This window comes from Acomys minous (assembly GCF_964271855.1).
Source record: "Acomys minous genome assembly, chromosome: 7".
Classification (NCBI taxonomy): domain Eukaryota; kingdom Metazoa; phylum Chordata; class Mammalia; order Rodentia; family Muridae; genus Acomys; species Acomys minous.
In genome coordinates this window covers 88198118-88221730 of record NC_140488.1, presented here as the reverse complement: position 1 = coordinate 88221730, position 23613 = coordinate 88198118, and the positions used below count along the sequence as shown (strand labels likewise).

At 36.7% G+C, this 23613-nt stretch overlaps 1 protein-coding gene across 16 annotated transcripts in view; it reads left to right on the top strand.

The window, feature by feature from the left end:
* Positions 1-23613, top strand: part of DMD (dystrophin) — a gene marked incomplete at its 3' end in the record, with an annotated part of 2106393 nt that overhangs the window by 1950806 nt on the left and 131974 nt on the right. For 11 of the 16 annotated variants that reach the window (XM_084788839.1, XM_084788837.1, XM_084788840.1 and 8 more), the window contains one exon: positions 8527-8588. In XM_084788839.1, coding sequence (XP_084644965.1) covers positions 8527-8588 — 62 coding nt within the window. Of the gene's footprint in view, positions 1-2834; positions 3015-8526; positions 8589-23613 lie in introns of those variants that run through there. The other 5 variants (XM_084788833.1, XM_084788835.1, XM_084788836.1 and 2 more) reach the window with 2 other exon arrangements.

Genomic DNA, 23613 nt, shown 5'->3' with positions numbered 1-23613 from the left:
TTTAGTGATAACATTTATGTTCTTATCTGGTTGTCAAAGATAATGAAGAAACTTCCAATTTCCTTTTACTTTCTCTATTTCTGCCTTTTGCTGTGCTGTAACGTACCAATAAATGGAAATTGATGTTGCCAGTCCTTTCAGTTCAAACAATCTAAGTGAAAAAATTTGAAGGGAGAAAAGATAATATTTAAAATAAAAAAAAGAAATAGCTTTAAAGTATAGACTTAGCTGGGCGTGGTGGTGCATGCCTTTAATCCCAGTACTCGGGAGGCAGAGGCAGGCAAATTGCTGTGAGTTCAATCCAGCCTGGTTTACAAAGTTAGTCCAGGACAGCCAAGATAACACAGAGAGACCCTGTCTCAAAAAACCAAAAAACCAAAACCAAAACCAAAATAAATTATAGACTTTAGGGGATGAATACACTAGAAGAGTAAAAAAAAAAACCAAATGGTTGAAAGATAACAAGAAAGTGGCAAATAAAGGGACAATGAAAACACAGACTAATAATGCCTTCGCTTTTATTCTAACATATAAAGTGGTGATTATAGAAAATTCTTGTGCTAATAAAGGCTTTCTTCCATTGAGAATATTTCCAAGCTCAAAACAGTTGTGTGTATTTAAACTGTACCTTCCTATTGCAGCTTCTGATATGAGTCACATAAGGCCATCAGGGCCTACCTACTTTTCAAATTCAGTGCTATCCTGGAAAATATATCCTTTACAGAGTTTTCCTAATACTTCAAGACAAAACCACCCAATGGCACTGACCTGTGAGGCTATATCTGTGCCTCTCAAACTTCAGTGTGCTCCGTTTTTGGTTTCATAGATTCAGGTTGGGGCCCTGTTTTTGTTTTGTTTCTGTTTTTCATTTCTAAGAGGTCTGAAGGTAACGCTGCCACTGTAATCCTAGAAGTACATTTTAACAATCAGTGCCATATCACCAACATAAATGTTTCTTAAGAATCTGGTGTATGGGACACTCTGAAATGCTGGAACAATTGGGATCAGGAGCTTTCTTCAAGGCTATCCTTTTCTGATGAGAAACAGCAATGGAAGCACTTGGGGCTGGAACATGAAGGATGCACGCGGTCAGCATCTCAGCATGCTGGAGGAATGAATCCTGTTAGGTCTGATCCAGTGTCAGTGTCCAGTTCTTTTATTCTAAAAAAATATACTTTCTCACAAGCATTATATAGTCCTAAAACTATGAATGTATTAGGTGTACAGTCTGTCAGATATACTGGGCCAGAAGGCTGAAGATGATGCTCCAATGTTATAGAGAGTTTTGGGTGACTGTTTAGGCAGCAATTGTCTCTGTCATTTTTTCATTTTGGAAGCTGCTAAACTGCATTTCCTCTTTAGTCAGGTAATTAAGTTCATTCCTTCTCAAGTATCTGATGGGGTTGAAGACCAGATAACAGTTTTATAAGCACGCTTAGTTGTTTAGGGGTTAAGATGTTTTTAGGCCTAGATAGATATTTCAAGTTGATAATGATGAGATATGATAGATATTGATTTAGGTTCAGAACCTTAGACTCACCAAGATAGAATCAATAATATTTTCTTCAATGTTGCCAAATACCTTTTGATTAGACATTATGTATATAAGTCTTACCTATTGGTTTTTATAATTTCTCATAATTGTTATTATTGTATATTAAAAAATGGCCTTTTTATTTAGACAGAAAAGGGGAATTGATGGAGGTTGGTCTGATGTATTTTGATGCTAATTACTGCTTATTGCCTCTGTGTCCCACCTTGTACCTTGCCTAAGAGCCTAACTTGTTTGATCAATAAAAGGTCATCATACCTGGGCAGGGCAAATGGGACAGGCTTGGCTCCAGGACTTGGAGAGAGAGAACATCTTGGGAGAAGAAGAGACAGGAGGAGAAGGGTGGAAGAAGGTGCACCATGGGTTAGGTGAAAGAGAAGCACATGACCACTATGGCTGGAGATTTGGCCCCCAGATGGTGATAATTAGCGAATATATGGGATTATGGATGAAGGTAGCTTGATGGAAATGTTTAGAAGCAGATGGCATGGGATTGGAGCAGGTATCCCATACCTGCTCCACTATGGGAAATAGTTTAGGGGATAATATCCGCCCTGCCTCAGATTAATTAAGGCTATTTAAAAAAAGAATCCAGTGTAGTTGGACATTGTGGTGTGTACTTTAATTCTAACACTTGGGAGGAAATAGCAGGCAGATTTCTGTTAGTTCAAGGCCACCCTGGTATATATAGTGTGTTCCAGGACAGTCAGAATTATGTGAGAGATACAGTCTCAAAAAAGAAACAAAGAAAGAAAGACAGGAACAAACAAACAGAAAGAAAAGAAAAAAGAAAGGAAAAAGCAAAAGAAAAGAAAGATAATCCAGTGTAACCAGCATAATTTTGAATTTCATGTTTTTCTGCCCTACTCCTTTAATTTTCAGTTGAGAGAGAAGGGGTGGAGGAGGGAGGTGAATACTTTCTCATGTGATTATGTTTTTCTTTCATTTTCTATAAAGAAAACTCCAAGCCCACACACTAATTATCTGCGATGAGGTCATTTGCACCTAGGTCATTTATTTAGGCAACAAGTAGGCTTGCCAGAGTATTTTTAAGGGGGTGATGCCAAAAGGCTGTGGCTTCCAGATTCCTGGGTCTACCTTTAACTCCTTTAGGTCTTTATATATTTTGTTTGTTTGTTTGTTTGTTTATTTCTATTTCTGTTCTGTTTTGAAAGTGCTCACTGCCCTGTCCCTGGCTATCCAGGTTCCCATGTCCTTAGGTGGGGGCGGAGCACTTCCCAGCCCCGCCCCGTCTGCATGCAGCTTCCCCCTCCCTGTCCGGCCCGCCCGCCAACCCGCCAGCCAGCGCCGGCTCCTCCGCAGTGCTTTCAGCTGCGAGCCTGGGCGGCGGCACTTGACTTTCGGGGAGCCCCGAGGCTCGGGCACGCTTACTCCTCTACGCTAAGCGCCAGTCCCTGACTGCCAGAGAAACCCTTACAACCATGAGGGAACAGCTCAAAGGGTAAGTGGATCACAGCCCCTGGAACCCCTCTTATCCCGCAATTCGTGCACTTGTGGCACAAGCAGCAGCCAGGAGAAGGCAAAACTTGGACCAGAGGCGGTGGTGGCTGGTGTAGGCTAGACCCGGGCGTTGGGGCAGGTCTCCCGCCAGTCCTGCGAGCCTTTGCAGGTGCGTTCTCCCGGCTTCCACCCTGGCGCCTGTGCTCGCCAGCCAGCTCCTTCCTGGCTGCTGGGACAAGCTCGGAGAGCTAAAGCGGATTTCTCGCTTTGCTCAGAGAGGGACAGCTCGTTCTTCCTGCGGGGATCGGGCCCGGGGTGCTTTTTGCTCCTTTCCGGGGCTGCCAGTGTGGACGTGAACCAGGCGAGTTGTTCCCCGAAATCATCATTAGACCTGGCAGGAGGAAGGGGCGCGTGGGGTTCTACCTAGCATTGCACTGCTAAGTGCCAAAAGGTCAACTTTCTGCCTGATTTCTTCCGAGGATTCCAACTGACATTTCCCTCGCTGTGTTTTCTCCTGTGTTTATTCCATACTTCAGGACTTGGAGGAATAAAGAAAACAAGAACAATTAAAGCCTAGAAAGTCAAGGAATTGACTAAGAAAAGAGAGGCTTGAGGGATTGAGGTGTTCTATATTATTTATTATTATTATTATTATTATTATTATTATTATTATATTTCTTGGGCTTATTTTGAGGTTCAGTGTGGAGTCATTTCTGCTTCTCCAGGTGTCTATCATTAAGCAAAGTTTTGTCATTCTTAATCTGAACACAATGGAAAGGGCAAGACACTGCTTATCTCAGTTAAATGTGGAGTTAAGTTTGAAACTTAAATTGAAGGGGTTTAATTGGCAAGGGAGGCATAATATTAATTATAGAATGCTTCAATACCAAGGAGAAAAAAAATCCAATTTTCTGGTTTAAGTAACAAACTAAAGTCTTAAAGAGAAATCTACATCTACATTGTTTAACAAATGTTTTTCCTGGTCCCTGAGCTTACTCCCCCATGTCTGTCCTTGTCACCCTATCATCTTTTTTTTTTAACCTAGGTATTTTTATTTTCTTGTTCCAAATCTTCTGGGGAGGATACCCTTGCTCTTAAAGAAGCAAAAGGAGCAAATGAAACAACACAGTTATATGAAAGGTTCTGACCCTTGAGCACTGTGGAATTGGTTTCAGTCGTCATTGTTTGATCTTACATTGGACACGACCCTGAAGTGAAATTGCCTTGGTCAAAGTTGAGGGTGGGTGGGAGGTAAACCTTGAAAAGCAAATAGAACTGGTAGGACAAGTAACAGCTGGAACAGCCACCAAGGCCATCATCTTTGCCCTGAGTTGAGCCAAACAGAATGAAATGTTAAATATCTCTGAGAACAAGAAATGAGAACTAGAATAGGATTTCTGATTCTTAGATTGACACATAGCCACTCAAGTCCCTTCCCCACAGTAGCAGAAACTTCTAAATATATTTTCCCATCCCCATTCTGCCAGTATTCCAGCAGTACTAGCCAAGTTCAACAATTCAGCATATAAATGCCAAGGTTCCTCTAGAGTCTGATCCCCAGATTAAAGGAAAATCCGTCTCTCTCTCTCTCTCTCTCTCTCTCTCTCTCTCTCTCTCTCTCTCTCTCTGTGTGTGTGTGTGTGTGTGTGTGTGTGTGTGTGTGTGTGTGAAATCTCTGTCTGTGTGCCCATTCGAACACTCCTAATCATATATGAAACCAAACCTTAATCCTCTGCAAAACACAAGAAAAGGTTACTTTTTTATATTGGTGCATAATGATTAGTTCAACCCTGGGAAATAGTGGAAAGAATATATAACATTTTCAGTACCAAATAATAGTGCTTACAAAAGAAATCTTACTTTAATTAGGCAACTGCCATTTCTTCAGTAAATGCCTTATACATTTGTTACTTTTATGTGTCTAATGTTTGTTTTTAAGAAACTACAAAAGCAATTCCAGTAAGTCTGCTTATTCTAGCACTGAAGGCAGGAACGGCTCCAAGGCAGTTAGAATAACCTTGCACGTTACTGAAACTCAAAAAGGTGACAGGAAATTTAAATTTTGTGGTAGGAAATTAGGTCAACCCTGTGTTCAGTAAAGTAATGCTTTAATTTCTGGTATTGACAAGTAGGTGTTTAGGCTCTTTTGTCATGGCCAGTGATTTATTATTTTAATACATATCATGGTAACAAATAAAAGGAAAATAGAGATTATTTGTGGTTTGTACACATAAAAGGGGGGGGTCGACCTTAGCTTGAAGATCACTCACAGAGGCGTATCTGATGCCAGTGTTTGGAAATTGTGGGGCCAAAATCAATAGCATGCTTTAAAATTTTGAGGAAGGTTTTCAGGATTGTCAATGTATTCAGTGTCAATGCTGATATGTGAGGACTGGTGGTCTATATTAAACATCATTATTCTTAGCAAGGCTGAACAAAGATGTACCCAATAACTTGTGAACAGGTTTCAGAATAGCCTCTTTTGTTGGAAATGGTATATACATGAAGGGTGTGTTCCGGATGTGTTAAAGAGCACAGCTTCTTTTTCTATAGTAGCTGTATATATTCCAGGTAAATGTGAGTTGTCCATATTGAAGAAGGTGAAATTTTTTTACTTTTTTGAAGACTGTCACAGAGTAATAAATGCCACTGTGAAATCTAAGCTGATCATCTCTCCCTCCCCTCTAATCGGAGTGCTTTCAAGACAGAATATAGATAGATCTGAGCTAAGTAAATTTGTACTTATCAGTGTCCTCCTGCCTTTTGAGAGAGGAGGTTAGTGTGTCCCTGTAGGACTTTGGTATCACCCCAGGTACAAAATTCCCACCTGGAGAGAAGTGGACTTTTTGGTTTTCTTATTCCCCAATGTGAGGTTCATTCAACTGTGTTGCCAAACATATTAATATTAAATGATGAAAAGATTTTCTTTCTGATTTTGAAATCAGTCACACCCTTTATTCCCCTCATCTTTTCCCTTCCTTCTCTTAGTGTTGGTTTGCAGTTGGAGTGAAGCTATGACTGCAAAGGTGAAATCTAAGTCTGCTTTTCTAGTTACTTTGTATTTCTTGAAAAGGAAAGGTTTGTGTGTTGAAGAAGAGGAAGAGAAAAGTTGATTCGGAGAATCATTTGAGTAATTCTTTTACCTATTTTATTCCAATACTCTAGAATCCTAGGTTAATTGGGAGAATAGTATCTATCAAACATACAAGGCAAAAGGATGGAATGAGGGCTAGCAGCTTCTTATGTTACCTCACAATGGAAATGCCAATTTTGTTGAAAACCAATGGAATAAGATATACTTTCTAATACTGTTTCATAATTTTTAACTTGCTCAATAACAGCCATTATAAGGCTAGAAGGGTAGGTACTGATAAACATGAGTTTGCTCTGTTTTGTTTTGTTTGGACATGGGGTATGGGGAACTACATCAAGCTCCTGTTGGCTCTCTGTCTGTGGAATTCATTGGAAATTGTGTGCACATTTCTCGTTCCTTTTAGAATTTCATTTGCTACAAGTTTATTTCATTGCCCTGTTTCTCTTATTTGAAATCTGTTTCATATGGATGCTTTTCAGGGTGGTTGTGTGTCCTTGCTGCCTGGTCAGGTTTATCAGCTTAGCCAAACAGTTTCCTGCAGATCCATTAAAGATGTTGACGCAATGTCCTGGAGATGGGACTTTTTTTATTGCACTGTGTGTCTAGTAAGGGCTGTATGTGTGGACATGTTCATCTTTTTCTCCTTTCCTCTCACTGGTGCTCACATCTTGATGGGCTTTGGAAAGGGAGGAAGCTGGAATTCAGGATGGAGCCCTTGTCTATGGAATTGGTAGGCACAGTCACTTTTTGAGCTACAAATCATTCGAGAACAGGCAGCACTTTTTTTTCCATGAAGCTGCAAGCTGCAGCCTCCTTGTGCTGTGCATATAAAGTAAGTACCAGTCCCGCCTACCCCTTCTCTACATCATAAACCAACTTGGTCATGGGCTTTCCCATACCTTCCTAAAGTAGCTGCTCTTCTTAGTCCCCATGACTTCCATGTTACTCTGTTATATTTCCTCAACTGATGGCCCTGATTGATACTTTTCAAATGTGAATTTTCTCTGCAGAAAAGTAAAACAGAAATGAACAAATTTTGAAGGCAGTGAGACAGCCATTCACAAGTGAGCATTTTCTTGCAAACTGATTTCAGTAGCCTTCACAGCTCACCCTGTAAATCTTACAGGGTGCATTTCTTAATATTTATGATTATATTTATCAACTACTTGAAATGTTTCTCCTTTTGACTCCTGTTTAACCAAATATATGGTGAGTATAGTTTTTGCTCTTTGAGAAGGATCATTCTTAAGCTCCCACATCTGTATTGTAATGGATGGTATCTTGGGGACCACACCATAGCAAAATGACTATGTATTCAGATACATTCTTTCTCAATGTCACATAATCCTTTGCTTCTTTACCAGGTGAGTAAACTTTCATCAAATTACACTACTTCTGGGCTGTAAAGCCCTAAAATTCAAAACCTATGTTGAGTTCATTTAATATTATTGCTTCCCCAAATAATTTTTTGTGTGAGGGCCTCTGTACTTTCTGGTCCACTTGAAATGCCCAGATTTAAGCTCTCTCTCCCCTCTCTGGACCTCACATTTCTTATTAAAAGATTGTAAATAGGTTCAGCATTTGAATGCTGAAATATTGTTCCAAGCTCCATTTTATTGTATAAAAGCTCACCATGTAATCTCTGAAAACAGGAAATATGATGCTATGGTGATTTATGTAGATGGGCCAAAGTAAGGAAAAGTATATGTAGTTATCTCTCCTGGGTTTGTTCATGTAATTGAATGAGGAACAAAGGTGTTTTGTTCCTTTTGTGGCAGGAGCTAATAGTAGGCAATCACACTTTAAGAACTAGAGAAATGTGAAGTTTCATTCAGGTCTAAGTAAATACAGGAAGATGTGGGGTGGTGTATAAAGTACTGAGTTTAAAAGACATTCTAAAAGTAATGGGAAGGAGGAATGATGGGATATATTCATTGGGTTCTGCATATGACTTAAGCTGAAATGCAATACAGGTGTCACCAATATGAGGTTTGACCATGGAGAGGAAAGAATAATGGAAAAAGGGCCAAGGAAGCAAATGAAAAATTAGGTGATTTGTAATTATGGAACTGATAAAGCTGAATGAGAACTGTTATTTTCCTTTCCGTATGTCTTACAGTGGAGAACTGAGGCCATCTTGATATTTGATTACTGATTCTTATAGCAAGGTCAACGTCAATTTTGTCAAAAAACAGTAGTGCATTCAATGTGTGGCTGTGAAAAACAAACAATTCCTGGAACTAATCATGTTAGTAGTGCTTTTTCCTTTGAAAACAAAGGAGCCTTTTTTGCTTGCAACATAGTCTAAACTACTCAATGAAAGTCCTTGGAATAAGCAATGTGAATTAAAGCCATTTGTCTTTCTTTTGCTATTGATCATTTTAGATTCTAAAGTCTGTCTTTATATTTTGTGTTTTAGCCATGAGACACAAACAACTTGTTGGGATCATCCCAAAATGACAGAGCTCTACCAGTCTTTAGGTAAGGACATGGCTATGTTTCCTTCTGGTTAAATATCAGGTAACTTTAAGTATAATTTGTAGTACACAAGTCACTTACTGTGTAAATATATCAGGAGGTTTCTTCAAGGTTAAGCAGCTTCACTCTTCTATTCACAGTTGACAAGCAGACACTCTCATCTTACAAAATAACTTTACAATTTCACCGATTCTTGAAAATTCAATATACCTAAAGGTCTATATAGTTTTACTTTCTGCCTAGGAGAATGGAAAAGCACTTTCAATTTATTGGAACATTTTATTAAAGCACAGATGCTGTATAAAGTGATTTTCTGTCCCTTTTCCAGTGCTCACAATTCCTATGGTTTATCAGGTCATTGTGTGATCATTTAAGTGATTTCTCTACATTAATTTGTTGTGTGTTTATATGAAATCCTGACAGGCTTTTAACCTTTCAATCTGAAATTTTTAAGAGTATTTTAATGCTATTTATTTTGTATGTATGAGCGTTTTGCCTCAACACCCATGTATATACCATGTTACCTGAATAGATCAGAAAAGGGTGTCTGTTCTTCTGAAACTGGAGTTACAGACATTTGTGAGCTGCCTTGTGAGTGCTGGGAATCAAACCAGGGTCTTCTGACAGAGCAAGGAATGCTTGTAAATGCTAAGCCATCTCTTCAGCCCTAATTTGGAATATTTTGAATTCAGGTTCAGGCATTCATCAGGATTTGGGGGTATATTAGCAGTTGACCAAAGTGTTAGTGAGTTCTCTGATTCCATTGCTATTATTATCTCAGTAAGTAAAGTATGTCCATGTTGGTTATAAAGATATACACATTGATATTATTATATATTATTATATGTACATATATATTATTATACCGGTCATAAATACATATACATGAATGACAAGTGGGGTTTTTTTAAAACAAATTATGGTGTTTCTGAAAATGATATGGTAAATTCCTAGGCTGGCAGTTCTTTTTTTATGCATAGGATGATCAATTTTCATTTGTTATGCCTTCAGCTCTGGTGATGTCTCATATAATTAATGGCAGCATTGCTCTTTCCCTCCTCACAGATTATAAGGGTCTGTCTTTGAGCACTGTGAAGAGAAATCTTTGGTTTTAACTTTCATTTATTGACTTTTATTTTTCTTATTCAAGAGATGACCCTTTAGTTCTAACTTGTTGCTTTGAACTGGATAAAATGGCTCAGTCTTTAGATGTCCTCAGCTCACAAAAGAAAGAGTGGTTGTGTAGTCAGGTGTATCACATGTTTAGACCGTATCTAGCCTTCTATCTTGATAGAGCCTGAACATCTTGTCTGTGGTGACATACTTAAAATGCCAAAATTGTCTTTACCCACTCTGTACCCCACTTCAAACATCTTACAGTGGTTCACCATACACATACAATGTAATATGTTCCTAAATACACCCATTTCTAGAGAAGTTTCCATTTACTAATTTGTTCACAATCCCAAGCAACCTTTTAAACATGCATCTATGTACTCTCTGTCACCATTAAGAGAGTTGAGTTATTTCCCTTACTTGATTTCTAATCAGTATGAAATTGGAAGTCAAAAATATTTTGTAAGGACTGGAAACTAGCAATGAGCATTAAATGATGAGAGCTAAAATGTTACTTGAGATATTAATATTTGACACCTCTAATCAATAGACTGTAGATATTCTCTTTTTTATTCTTTCCTCTTGATTTTCTATAATAAACATATATTATTTAGACAATTAGCAAAAAATGTTTCAGCATTGATGTCTCCATTCTTTAATGTTCCTTAAGCAGTGAAAATCCACAATAAAAGAAACAGAAGCAGCTAGTCACATATAAACAGACACACGTTCAGTATACATAGAAAACACATAGAAATACCTTTCATATAGGTAATTTATGTTTAAACACTTTGATTCTTGCAGAGTTAGGTAACTCTACGCTCAGGATGATTATTTGAGATATTTTTAGTCTCTAAATATATCCAATCACACACACACACACACACACACACACACACACACACACACACACACACACAAAATCAGGCTTAAACATTTTAGCAATAAAGGAAGAAAGGACACAGCTCAGTAGTAAAGTGCTTACAAAGCATATGTGAGATGTATTTTACCCAAATGCATGCATGTACACATGTTTTAGCACACACATGCACACAACATGCACACATAGAAAACTAAAATATAAGTGTTGGAGAACATAAGATGTTTGAGGTTTTACCCAGGGCCTTGTATACAACCTTCTGTGCTTCCAGTTCCAGGAATCTGATGCCCTCTTCTGGCTTCTAAGGACACTGCACACATGTGATAGACATACACACAAGCAAAGCATTGTTACACATAAAATAAAAATAATCTTTAAAGAGGTAATAATTTAAAAGGTAATCATTTAAAGTAACTGTTTGACAGTCATTAGGAATTTGGAATTCCAGAAAAATTTTGCACAACATTAATAATTTTATAAATACACTCTTTTGGATTTTCACTAGGAAGAAGTAAGTAAGAACATCTTGGCATTTGTTTTTTGTTGTTGTTTTGTTTTGTTTTTCACATTTGTCTATGTTTACCCACAATAATACAGTAATAGTAGAAAATAGCAGTAGGACTATTGGAATATAAAAAGAGACAAAGTGTCTTACGTCTTTTTCATTTTTGAGACAATGTTTTCATAATGGTTTCTTATAAGTAGTTGTATGCTTCAGCCGTCAAGTGAATTTCATAATTCTATCAGCACTTCTAAAATGTAATGGGATGATTGTTATAAAGCTCTGTGTGACTCCCAAAGGCATTTACAAATCAGTACGTGTTCACTGGTAATATACTCTGCAGTTTATTTTGAAATACTAATATACCATTGATTTATATGCAGGGCAGTTAAATGATTAAAAAACTGTCCTTTTTTTCAAAGTTGGCATTTCACTTAAGTTCATCTCTGAAATTTTAAGAAAGTATTTTAAAAGCTTCTCTTTTTCCCTTAGTATATCACTTAAAAATATTTTAGCAACCCAGGTGTGGTGGCATAAGCCTATAATCCCAGGACTCCAGTGACAGAAACAGGTGGATCCCTGAGATTGAGGCCAGCCTGGTTTACAGAGCTAGTTCCAGAACAGCCAGGGCTAAACAGAGAAACCCTGTCTCGAAAAACCAAATAAATAAATAAATAAATCCAAACCAAGTAAACAAACAAAAGCCCAAAACAAAAACAAAAAACCTTATTCTACCTTGTTTGTGGTACTTAATTAAAAATAAATCTTTATGTGGTCCCCCATAGTTCCTTTCCAAATTATGAGTTTTTTGCGTTAATGATACCAACAGTTCTACAGAATAATAGTAATATACACACAGAAGACCTGGATAAAAATGTGATTATAGGCAAAATTACTAAGCCTCAGAAAGTTAACTGATTATTTTACTTTATTAAGATGTAGACAGGCTATGTGTTCTGATAAGATTTTCCAATTATTTGGTCTTCATTGATGTCTTTGTAACCAACAGTGTTTTTTTTTCTACCTTTAATGATATTCCAGAAAGTCTAGCATGTCTTATATGTTGCTACAGTTTTGGAACCCATGATTCAGCATGGTACTTAGGCAAAGCATTAAAAAGAGTCAGTTTTTAAAAACTAGACCTATGATAATTTAGGAATTTTTATCCTTATCTTTATGCCCATTACCTTCGAGTAGCTTCAAGTGTTTGGTAGGACTCTAGCAGTTCCTAATTAAAAGGATTAGTTAAATTCTAGCTAGGCAAGGAGGCTAAGAATACTTTTATTAGGAAGAGATGGCAGGGTGAGGGCTGTAGCTTAATGATAGATCACATGATTGGTGTGTTCCAAGATTTCCACTGCTGCAAAAAAAAAAAAAAATTACAACTGCAAAGAAAAACTTAGGAACATTGCCTAAAACTTCTTGTATTTCTTCCCTCCATTTGCTCAAGAGGAAGAAATACTGAAAATGTATGTGCTCTGTCGCTCTCTCTCTCCCTCCCCCCCCTCTTTGTTTTTGTTTTTCAAGACAGGGTTTCTCTGTGTAGCCTTTACAGCCTGGACTAGCTTCATAGACCGGGTTGGCCTTGAACTCACAGAAAATCACCTGGCTCTGCCTTCTAAGTGCTAGGTCTAAAAGCATGCACCACCACCGTCCGGCATGTCCATCACTTTTGATAGCCTTCTACATCCCATTGAGGATTCCTTCCTGAGGTTGTTCTTAGGTTAGAAACTGCAGATTCTGGATGACTACATTCTGCTTGCATTGGATGAATGTCCTAATGCTTTTCTCAACGTATTTTATAAAGTAAAGTGCCTTTCATAAAGGCCCTAAATATTTAGGTTCCCTTGCTTCTACTCTCACCTTTAATTTTTCTACTCTAATGCCTCTAACTAGAAAGGAATTCTAGATCTATATTGCATCTTGCATGTGACCTCAGGCTGTTCTTTTACTTTTCCTTGGTCTAAGTTTCCCAAATGTAATGTTTGTTTTTCCTCTTAACTCCTGGCTAGAAATAGATTTGATCTTGTGGATACTATTGTTCTATTCCCCAACTCCAATTACTTTGTCATCACCAGCTTAGAAGACATGGATAACAGAATAATCATATTTATAATAAGTATAATTAGATATGTGTTGTACTATTTAATGTATATATAGAGAGAGTCTTCAGAAGTAATCATGTTTCGCCTTGATACAGCTGGAGATCAGATGGCCTGGGTTCTCTATTACTCTCAATATCTGATCTCATGTCTTATTAGCCTGTTGAGTGTACTCCTGCTTTTTATTTGGAAAATAATTTTATCACACCAGAGTATGAGGTAACTGTTCCTCTTTTCCATTTGGATTTGGGCAAGCAAAAGCTCAAGGCGATATGACATATTTGTAATGACATATGGATTGAAGAATCAAGTCCTGAACACATATTTTATGGCTTCTAGTTCACAGTTCTCAAAGGAATATCCATTATGCCTAGCATGATTTATAAAACTGCTTTGTCAGCATAATTAAGCTATGGAATCCCAAATGACACTCTTTATTCTAGAGCTGACATAGTTAGCACAGGAGATTCCCTCAGATTTGTAAAACAGAATATAGCCGATATTAACATGGTCTTCCTTTACCTCTGCTATCCTGCTTAAAAAGGAAAAACAAAATTTACCATCCCTTTCAGCACTGATTGGGAATAATTGATTATTTTTCATTTGCAAAGTGGAAATGTAACTTCAAAATCAAAATTTATGGCATTTTAATGGAAAGTTTTATTAGAGCGTTTTTCTTGTTCAAATGATTTGATTTAAAATGTCTAATTGAGGAGTGTAAATAAACATAGTTCTGATTTGCATTTCCCAAAGCCTCTTTCCCAAGGAAAGTCAGAAAGAATTGTTTCTTAGACATTGACTGCTTTACAACTTAAAAGAGTTGCCAAATTGGAATTTAGTTGATCCAAGTAAGAGGAGCATTAGGTTGTATGTGCATCTGGGAGAAAAGGGATAGATGCAGACAATTTTATGTAGCTGGATTTGCAGAAGATTATGTGTTTTATTTTTACACATGAAGAAAACACATCTAAAAGCATATCTTCTCTCATTTAGATATTTCAGATATTTCTTTTTTTTTAAGGTGAGTCTGATTACCTTTATGTCCCTTGGGAGCTGTAGATTTGCTGAAAAGAGATACAGGACAATCAGAACACTCACATAAAATAGATAGTGAATTCTGAAGCCCATCCCCTCTGTGGTAGGAATAAAATGACCTAAAAATATTGGAAAGACCCTATGACACAGGGAATAAATCATTAGCTTTTTTAATGAATTGGTAACAGTCTGTGACAGTGTTTCTGAGTTTACCTTTCCACAGTCTTGACTTGCATAATTCATGGGAGGTCCTTTTGCCCCCTAATAAAATGACATTTAGCAAGTCTGGAAAATGTTGTATGTGAATGTGTGCTTGTACGCATATCTGCATAGGTGAATGCCCTCATATAGATTTACATATTTATACTAAGTGTTAATTTCAATGTAAAGGCAATCAGTCGTATGTTTCAATTTCTGGTCCTGGGAAGAGTAGCCCTTATCAAACTGATAATGGTCACTAGCAACTATATTTGTTCCTTCAAAACAAATTTTAAATCATGTCTTATTTATTTGTGCATCTGTGTTTGGGTGTCTATAGTGCAGGCCAAGGAAAACTTGTGTCTCTTCCAGCATGTGGGTCTCAAGGATCGAACTCAAGCCATTAGGCTTGGAGCCAAGTACCTTTACCTGCTGAGTCATCTCTCCAGCCTGTATTTATTTGTTCATGTCAACATGAGGGTCTTGTAGGGAGTTCTACTGAACTTACTAGCAAGCATTCATATTACATGCACAGCTCATCACCCATATATATCATCACTCATCCTGGTCTGGTACCCAGTTCCATGAGATGAGTCTATTGGGTTTGTACCTTATGACATTAAAAACTTAATATAAAGGTTGCATAATACTCTTAGTTTCTATACTTGAAAAGAGCTGCATTTTGAGTAGCAATGTTCTACAGCACTTAATTTTTGACAGTATAAATCTAGACTCAAATCATGTGACCTTGGGGCAGAACAAGAGCAGTAAACTAAACAAGAATACCTAAAAGCTGTTACTGATGAGTTCCCATGTTTTGCCAATTAAGCCACGTTCAAACAACAGAACTTGGCATTTCCAGCCCTCCTTAGCAATTATTTTAGAAGAAGAAATATAAAAACTATCATTTAATAGGCAGAAGGCCAACAATTAATTGTTGGGAACCCCACTGCTTAGTTTAATGCTTTTCTATCCCTTATAATTAAACTTAGTGTGGGGTATCTAAATTTTGAGATTGTTTTATCTACTGTATAAACTGTTGTGTGCATATTCTGTTTAACTTCAGAGACAGTGTTTTGTAGCAGCAAAATAGTTCATTTACTTTGAATCTGTAGTTAAATTTAAGTCCTTTTGCAAGTTTTCTTTGGCCAAAGAAGAAGCCAATAATAATTTTGAAACTCAATTTAGAAAGAATTCCAGAGATTAAAGGTGATATATGAATAATGATAGAACTGTTCAAGGAGTTATAATTGCTATTAATAATAACAACATTTAAGGCAGACAAGAATTCACAGTAGAACTTTGACTGAATGCAGATGACTTCATCAATATCTTAGGCATGTTTCTGCAACGTTATAACTCTTTGCTCCTATCTTTATATTTATGGTCTTAAGAGTTTAAGTAAGGGATAGTAGCTCACATTTGTAACCATAGAATTTGGGTGGTTGAGGTAAGAGGACCATGAATTAGAGGGCACCTTGGTCTATAAAGAAACACTATGTCTCAACACCATCCCCCAGAGCCTAATGTATAGTGTAAGTGCCCACTACTTAACTAACTGATGGTGTAGACTGAGGAGTGGTTCCAGAGATAGAAAGGGATAAGACCCAAAGATGACTTATGTGTTCAGGGTTTTGATGGTAGATAAGCTTTTGACTTAGAAGATGTCTGTTCAAGGTCCAGTTAAAAAAATGAAAACCACTCTAGTTATTTTTAGTCAAGTTACTCAAGGATGGTAGAGCTAAGAAGCCACAGGGACATCATGAAGCTAGAGGGATAGTGGCAAGAGGGGATGCTCCCAGAACTCTGATATCAGGACCATTTATCTGAATCCAGGCCTATTGGAGAGGCTTATGCCAGGAAGCGAGAGCTAGGAGAAAAAGCAGCTGACAGATGTTTGGGTGGAAGGGAAGGGAAGAATAAATAGACTAGCTTCTATATCCTCTAGCCCATGATTCCTATTAGATAAAGTTACCTGGAAGCCACCTTCTCTTAATGGAGAGCAGAGCAAGGAAAAGCTAGAGGGCAGATGTAAAAACCAGTGAACAAATTACTGAAGTGCAGGAGACCTTCATGCATGATAATGTAATCAATAATCTATGTCAATACATAGAGAATGAAAAAATAAAGAAGCCTTTGTAGGACATCCTGAGTTTGAGTTGACTTAGATAAGGTACTATTGAAAGGCATTCTGGGTTGAAAGGAAACTGACTCAATAAAAGGAAAGAGGAGGGTAGCAATTAAAAGCAAACAAACAAACAAAACTGCTCCACAACAAAGCACAGACACAAATGTTGATCTACAGTGTTTGCTTTCTTTATTGTTTCTTTATGCCCAAGACTCTCACTACTAAATAAAATTTAAAAAAAACCTTTAAAACAGAAAGCCTTGCTCATCTTTGTCACCCATGCCCTGTGCACAGTAGCCTTTGAATAAGTAAGTGCTTTCTTTGAATGAGCAAAGGAAAGATTTTGCTAAGGAAGAATACACATGCCACTCAAAGGTAATAGAAAGACATAGACCATGGTTTCCTAAGCTGACTATTAAACTGGTAAGATGGAAGTTACTGGAGAGATAGGAGAGTCTCTTCAGAATGAGGATAAAGCCTCCTAGTAATAGAAATAGTAATACATTTGTGCGCAATTTGATATCTTTGAAAAACCTAGTGATCTAATATTCTAAAAATAATTTTATCTAATTTCACCAACTGATTCATAATTAAGGAAAGAGAAGACCCTTGGAAAGTGTATTGGTATGGGTTTGGAATTTAAACAACAAAGGAAAGGAAGTGTGCATAATTTGATATTCTCTTACTATCATTTCTTCATAAGTTCTTTGCTTCAGTAAATGTTTAAGACTGTGTCATGCTTTCTGAATCCTAAGCTCTGAGGCAAGAGGCTAAAAATTTTAAGTAAAAACAGACCTTTTGAAGGTGTCAAAATTTTCTCTGATTTTATTTTTCTCAAACTTTAAAATACATATCTCCATTCCAGAAATGTTAGAAGATGCAGTTAAGTGTAAAAAGAAAATGAAAACACCTTCACATCTCAGCACCAGAAATAGCTATAATTTACATTTTAGAGCATTGCTTCTAATCTTTTTCTCTGGTACATTTTATATAGTTGCTTGTATTTATTATATTGTTGCCTACCTTTTTCAATAATTAACATCTGTTTTCTCTTATTGTTGAAAAAGCATACATATATTTGTGTGTATGTATATGCCACAGTGCACATATGGAGGCCAGAGAACAAATTGTGGGTGTCAGTTCTCTCCTACCATCCTCTGGGCTTGGAGGATAGAACTCAGGATAGTCAGGCTTGGTGACAAGTGCATTTACTAAGCCGTCTTGCCAACCTCAATTCTCTCCTTTCTTCTCCTCTCCTCTGCTCACCTTCCTCTCCTCTCCTCAGCTCTCCTCTCCCCTCTCCTCTTCTCTTCCCTTTTGCTCCCTCTCTCTCTCTCCCCTCTTTTCTATTTTTTGTTTTGAGGTAGGTCTCACTGTGTGGTGTTAACTGGCTTAGAAGTCATTGTGTAGACTAAGCTGTCTTTGAACTCACAAAGATATACCTGTCTCTGCCTTGTAGGTGCTAAGATTAAAGGACTGCATCTTAATAGGAACTTGGCATGTTATTTTTCCCATGCTGCTTAGTATTGGCTTTGCCAGTTTTGTAGAAATTGTTGGCCGAGTTTTCAAAATTAATTTGTGACCAAGATAACTTAAATTTTTGTTGTTTTATGTAGATAAAGCTTTGAGATTCTGGAGGTTTGTTAAAAACAGGCTTCTAAGAAGAAAGCCAAGTAAAGTGTTGTGATGTGGTCTGTTCCTTATGTGTAAATGATGTTACAGAAGAAAGCCAGTGTGTTAAAAAAAAAATAGACATCCCATTATCAGAAGGTTGATAACTATAAAATAACTATATATGCTATGGCAAATCTAATTTATGGATTTAAGGGAACAATTTTCCACCACAATCTTTTTCAGACAGGGTCTCACTATGTAGCTCTGGATGTCCTGGAGCTCACTCTGTAGACCAGGCTGGCCTGGAACTCACAGAAATCCCCCTAGCTTCCTGAGTACTGGCACTAAAGGTGTGTGCCACTATGTGCAGCTCATCACAAATGTTCTAAAGAACATGATTTCCTTATTTATGGTCTCTTAGAAACTTTCAGCATTACCTGAAACTCTTTTCTTTCCTGAGCAAATGCAGACATGGAATTTCTATAAGCTTGAAATATTGTAAAAACAGATAAATAACTGTTCTGTTACTTTCAATTGACCTTTCCAGAAAGAGAGTAGTTATCAGAGTGATTTTTCTTCCCCAAATGTTGGTATTTACATTGTGTTCTTGTCAGGATTTTTCAGTGTATAAGGCTTGTGGCCTCTTACTTCAGTTACGTTTTCTGGCCAAGATGCAATTCAAGAACACGGATCTACTAATTATTTCCAATGGACGGTTGTGCTCAACTTTTTTTATTGTTCTAAGCCAGACCTGGTCCAGATTCTTATGTGAAAAGTATTTTCATACCTGGTCCACAGAAGTGGAATCTTTGAGTCAAAGGGAAATAATGTTTCTAAACGTCTTGGTCTGTATTGCTTTAAAATTTCTCAAAAGGCTGTACCAATTTGCTTTCTTAATAACTAATTAACTAAAAGTGAACAAAGATCATGTCCTTGACAGGGTAAGAACATTGCTACTATTCATATTATTGTAATTGAGAGGAAAACCTTAATGTTTGTGTGTTTTTAATGACTTTCATGGTCAACATTGCAACACTTGATAGGTTTTTTTTCTTTCTTTTGAATAAGGAAAAACCAAAACTATTTCATCAAGTAAAGTTCTTCTTACATTTTCTGATCTAATGTAGGGCTTTTCTTGTTGTTTTTTTGAGGTGCTGTGTGATGAGAGCATTAATTTGCTACATTTATTTTTTTTCAAGCTAAATTTGCCTAATTCTCTATCCTCAGCAGACCTTTCACCTGCACATAACAACTCATTACTTCAAATTTAAAATATGTGTAATTTATTCACATTACATCCCCATTGTAATCCCCTTGCTCTTATCTAACTGTTCCCCCCTCCCTCCCTTTTCGACTCTATTCCCCTCCCCTAGACATCTGACAGGCAGGATCCTCCTCCCCTACCTTCTGACCACAGCATATCAAGTCTCATTTGGATACGCTGCATCACCTTCTGTAATGTGAATAAATTATAATTTTTTTTAAATAGCCAAGAGTTGATATTGTTTTCACTGGCAACTTTAAAGCCCTGTTTTAAAATCTGCTGCATGAGACTGATGGCTAACAGTTTCAGGGAATGACTTTCATTACAATCACTTAAAATTTCTTTTACTAGACTTCAAATTCTTTTATTTTAGTTTTCTCCCCAGATGAAATAAAGAATAGCACAATGTACAAACAATATACTTTGATATTTGTCATCCTAAAAGTTCTTATATGTTTGAGCCAGAGTTGTAACAAAACAATGCCAATAAAGCTGCCACTACCAATGAGAAACATAATATGTGTTTAGGACTGAGATATGGCTCAATGGTAGTAATGCTTTCCTAGCTTCTGTTCTGGATTCCATACCCAGTGGAAACACACACACACGCACACGCACACGCACACGCACACGCACACGCACACGCACACACATACACACACACAAACACACAAACACACAGTGGCAATCTACAGTGATCTCTAATTCCTCTAATAAAAGGCTGATTTGTGATGAGGTATGGAAAGTTTTCCGTTCTGGTCCCTTGTGAGATATTCATTTTCTCCTCATAAATCACAAGTACCTACAATTTTCAGAAGTCTTTGTTATAAAGAGCTAGATACAAAGAAATATTAGACATTATCTCTATCACCCAAGCTGGTGTGGCTCTAGATGTATAGCAGACTTTATGATGTGATAAAAGTTTTTTTTTCTTGCCCATGAGAGTGGAGGATACATACAGTACCAACTTGACTTGTGACCAATACTTGGGTTATCTTAAGTCTTTTCTATCCTTGGAGCCCAAAGGACAGAAACATTTTTTGAAATTTACTTTATTTTGGTATTGATTAGCATATATTATGCATAATGCTAATGGGATTCCGTGTTTATTTTCTTTGGTTGCTGTTACTACAGTTTATTAAGGATGTTATATAATACACATTTTGCTTTTGAGAAGAAGATGAATATGTTGGAATGAGTGAAATTTTGTAAATGTACATATTAAAATAGATACTTTTTCTCTTATTTCTTCTTGCCTTTGTTGCTGTCATGAAAGATTGTACTGTCTCTTCTGAAGAATAAATTTGAGATTTATGCAACATTAGTGCTAGCCTAACTGTGACTACAGTAGTAGGGCACCTTATATAAGTGTAGGAAGTGAAAGAGGAGTTGACTCATTAAGGACAGTTGTAGGATTAGAAGATATTTTTTTCTAGAAAATAATTTTTTGTAATACTTAAGTCAAATAAAATGTAAAGTTAGGATCGTCCAGATGGTTGAGCATTGTAAAATCCTATTTGAGAGAAAGATGAATTGTTTAGGAGTTGGGGAGGGGCTTCTTTGCAGATCTCCACCATTTTGGAGAAAAATGTAATTCAGTGCTACTGGGGTAAATTAAATTCATGTATTATAGACATTTTAAATTGCATAATATTGACAATGGGAAAGTGGATAAATCTTGTCTGTAAAGGGAAGGAAGGTGGTATTCTTTGTTTAGAGAATGGAAATGTGATGGAATGCCAGATAGTTGGACAAAGAAAGATTAGTTATTTTATTAAGTATTTTTGGTAGTAATTGAGGTGGTAGTGGCCAGAGAGGAAGAAAAGGCAGTATGACTCCAGAAATTTTCTGAGGAATTTAAAGTAGTGAAAGGGTGCCTAAAAAGTAGTGAAAGAGTGGGTATTGTTAAAGAAAATGGATGAGTTATAACATACCTTCTGACAGTAAAGCTTTGTTGACATAGAATGGTGATAATAATTCTGTCAAAACAGGAAATTTCAGATGGGGCATATGGGTTATATGTAAATTTTATTGGCCTAGTTAGTTTTAGTTCATCTTTAAAAAGCTTTATTTTGGCAGTTCATTCATTAGTTGTCCCCCAAATCTTGTGAAATAGTGTTTCCATTGTACAGAGGAGGCTTGGGTAGAAGTTACATGGGCTTTTAACTCCTAAACCAATCAGTTGGCTCCCAAGCTATGCTTTCTTCCTTGGAAGTGACAACTGGATTTTGATGGGAATAAAGAAATTGAAAAAAAAATATATTTCAGAGTCACAAAAGTGATAAAAAGATTTATTCTTGTTCTTATTTCACTTTGTAATATAAAATACTTATATATTTTAAGGTAATTTCTTTTAGCTTCTAAGGAGCAAGTGTGGTATGGATCATGGGTATATCTTGTTTTTGAAAATGCAAAGATGGCAGTATCTCATTGAGTTTTACAGCACCCATTAGGATAGGTACTATTCTATTATTGTGTACTTTAGAAGTGGAGAAACTGAAGATAAGGAAAGTTGAGGGCATACTTAAGTATGTAGGGAAAATTGCTTTAGTGCATTTGATCCTTAATCCTTAGGTTTTTATTAAGATATGATATCAAAATCAGGCATGATTGTGTGAGAGTATAGGCCTCCAATAAATGATCTCAACCCCCACAGTTATGTTACCAGTTTTCATTCTCATTCATATTTCCCATGGTACGTTCCTGGAAGACATTGAATAAAGCAACAATTTGAAATAAATCAAAATAATGTAGAAAAAAGACAGTTAAATAGTACTTTCAAAAACATAATATACATTGATTAAAATATTAAAAGAAGATAGGAAGAAAAGTAAGGTCCCTTCCACTTCTATTTTCAGTCCTCTAGTTTTACTTCTTGAACTCAGTTAGTAATGTACTGTTTTGAGTTGTTTTTTTTTTTTTTAAGACAGGCTCTTTCTCACAGAGATCTGCCTGTCTCTGCTTACTGAGTGCTGGGATTAAAAGCCTGTACCACCACATCTGCTTAGTAATGTAGTTTCTGTTTCTATAGATAAACTTATACATATAAAACTATGCCCTTCTTAGTATGGTAATAATAAAATAGATGTAAAATTCTGTTCATTTACACCTTCACCATTTTTACTAAACTGGAAGCTTTTTTTCTTTCTTGTAGAAAATCTTAGTGGATTATGAGTAAAACTTCATTCTTTGAAAAATTATCTTGGGGCCTGCAAAAGTCAGAAACCCAGAAATAAATACAGGGTGGCTCATATCTGGAACTAATGGCCTTCAAATAAAAATGGACAATCATTCAAAGTTTTGTAGATGTACACTCATTCTTATAACTTCACAAACAACTCATTATGCCAACTGGAAATTAAATATTATCATCCTAGGTACAGAAATGAGTTATTTTATATGCTCACCCCATTACAGCACTGGCTGGTATTTGAGTTCTTAATTCATCTTTAGACTGCTGTCATTCTTTATGTTAAAAATTATATCCATACTCTCTAACCTTCTAGAACACAATCCATGTCAGACACACATGTCTTTGTAAGTCAGGGTCGTTCAGGAGGAGGTGAATCTTAAGATTCCAGAATCCAAGAACTGTTGTAATGGGGGAAAATTAGACCCGATGGTTTTCTGGGAAATTAGTTTTCCATTAGATACTAGTGAAGGGTAAATAAATTCCTCGGCTCCTCTGTTCAAACTGGGATGAATTGGAAGCCCTTAAGCCCAAGGAGTAGGCTTGCAAATGAACCTTTGTACTTTGTTCTCTGCGTCTGTCAAGGAGCCTGTCTCCGAGCTGAATGGAGAAGGCAGAACAAGTTACATTTGGAAGATGGAACATTTAAAATAGATTCTTAGTTGTAAGGTGCCACATCATTTTCATTTTCTTATTTAATGCAAATTATCAATTATATATTAAATATATATGATTAATTATGTAATAATTATATATATGATATAGCCCCGAAAACACTCATAAATAGGAAGTTGAGACAAATTACAACCACATAAAGAATTTACTTCCTGTTTGCCTCTTAAATCCTTTAGCAGTCAGGTAAGAACATTTCCTGACTTGAGAAAAGATTGAGATCTCTCTGAACTTACCCTTGGGCTGTGCTCCAAACTTTAGTTGTTGTTGTTGTTGTTGTTTGAGACAGTCTTTCTCCACGTATTCCTGGTTTATTTCTAAGTTAGC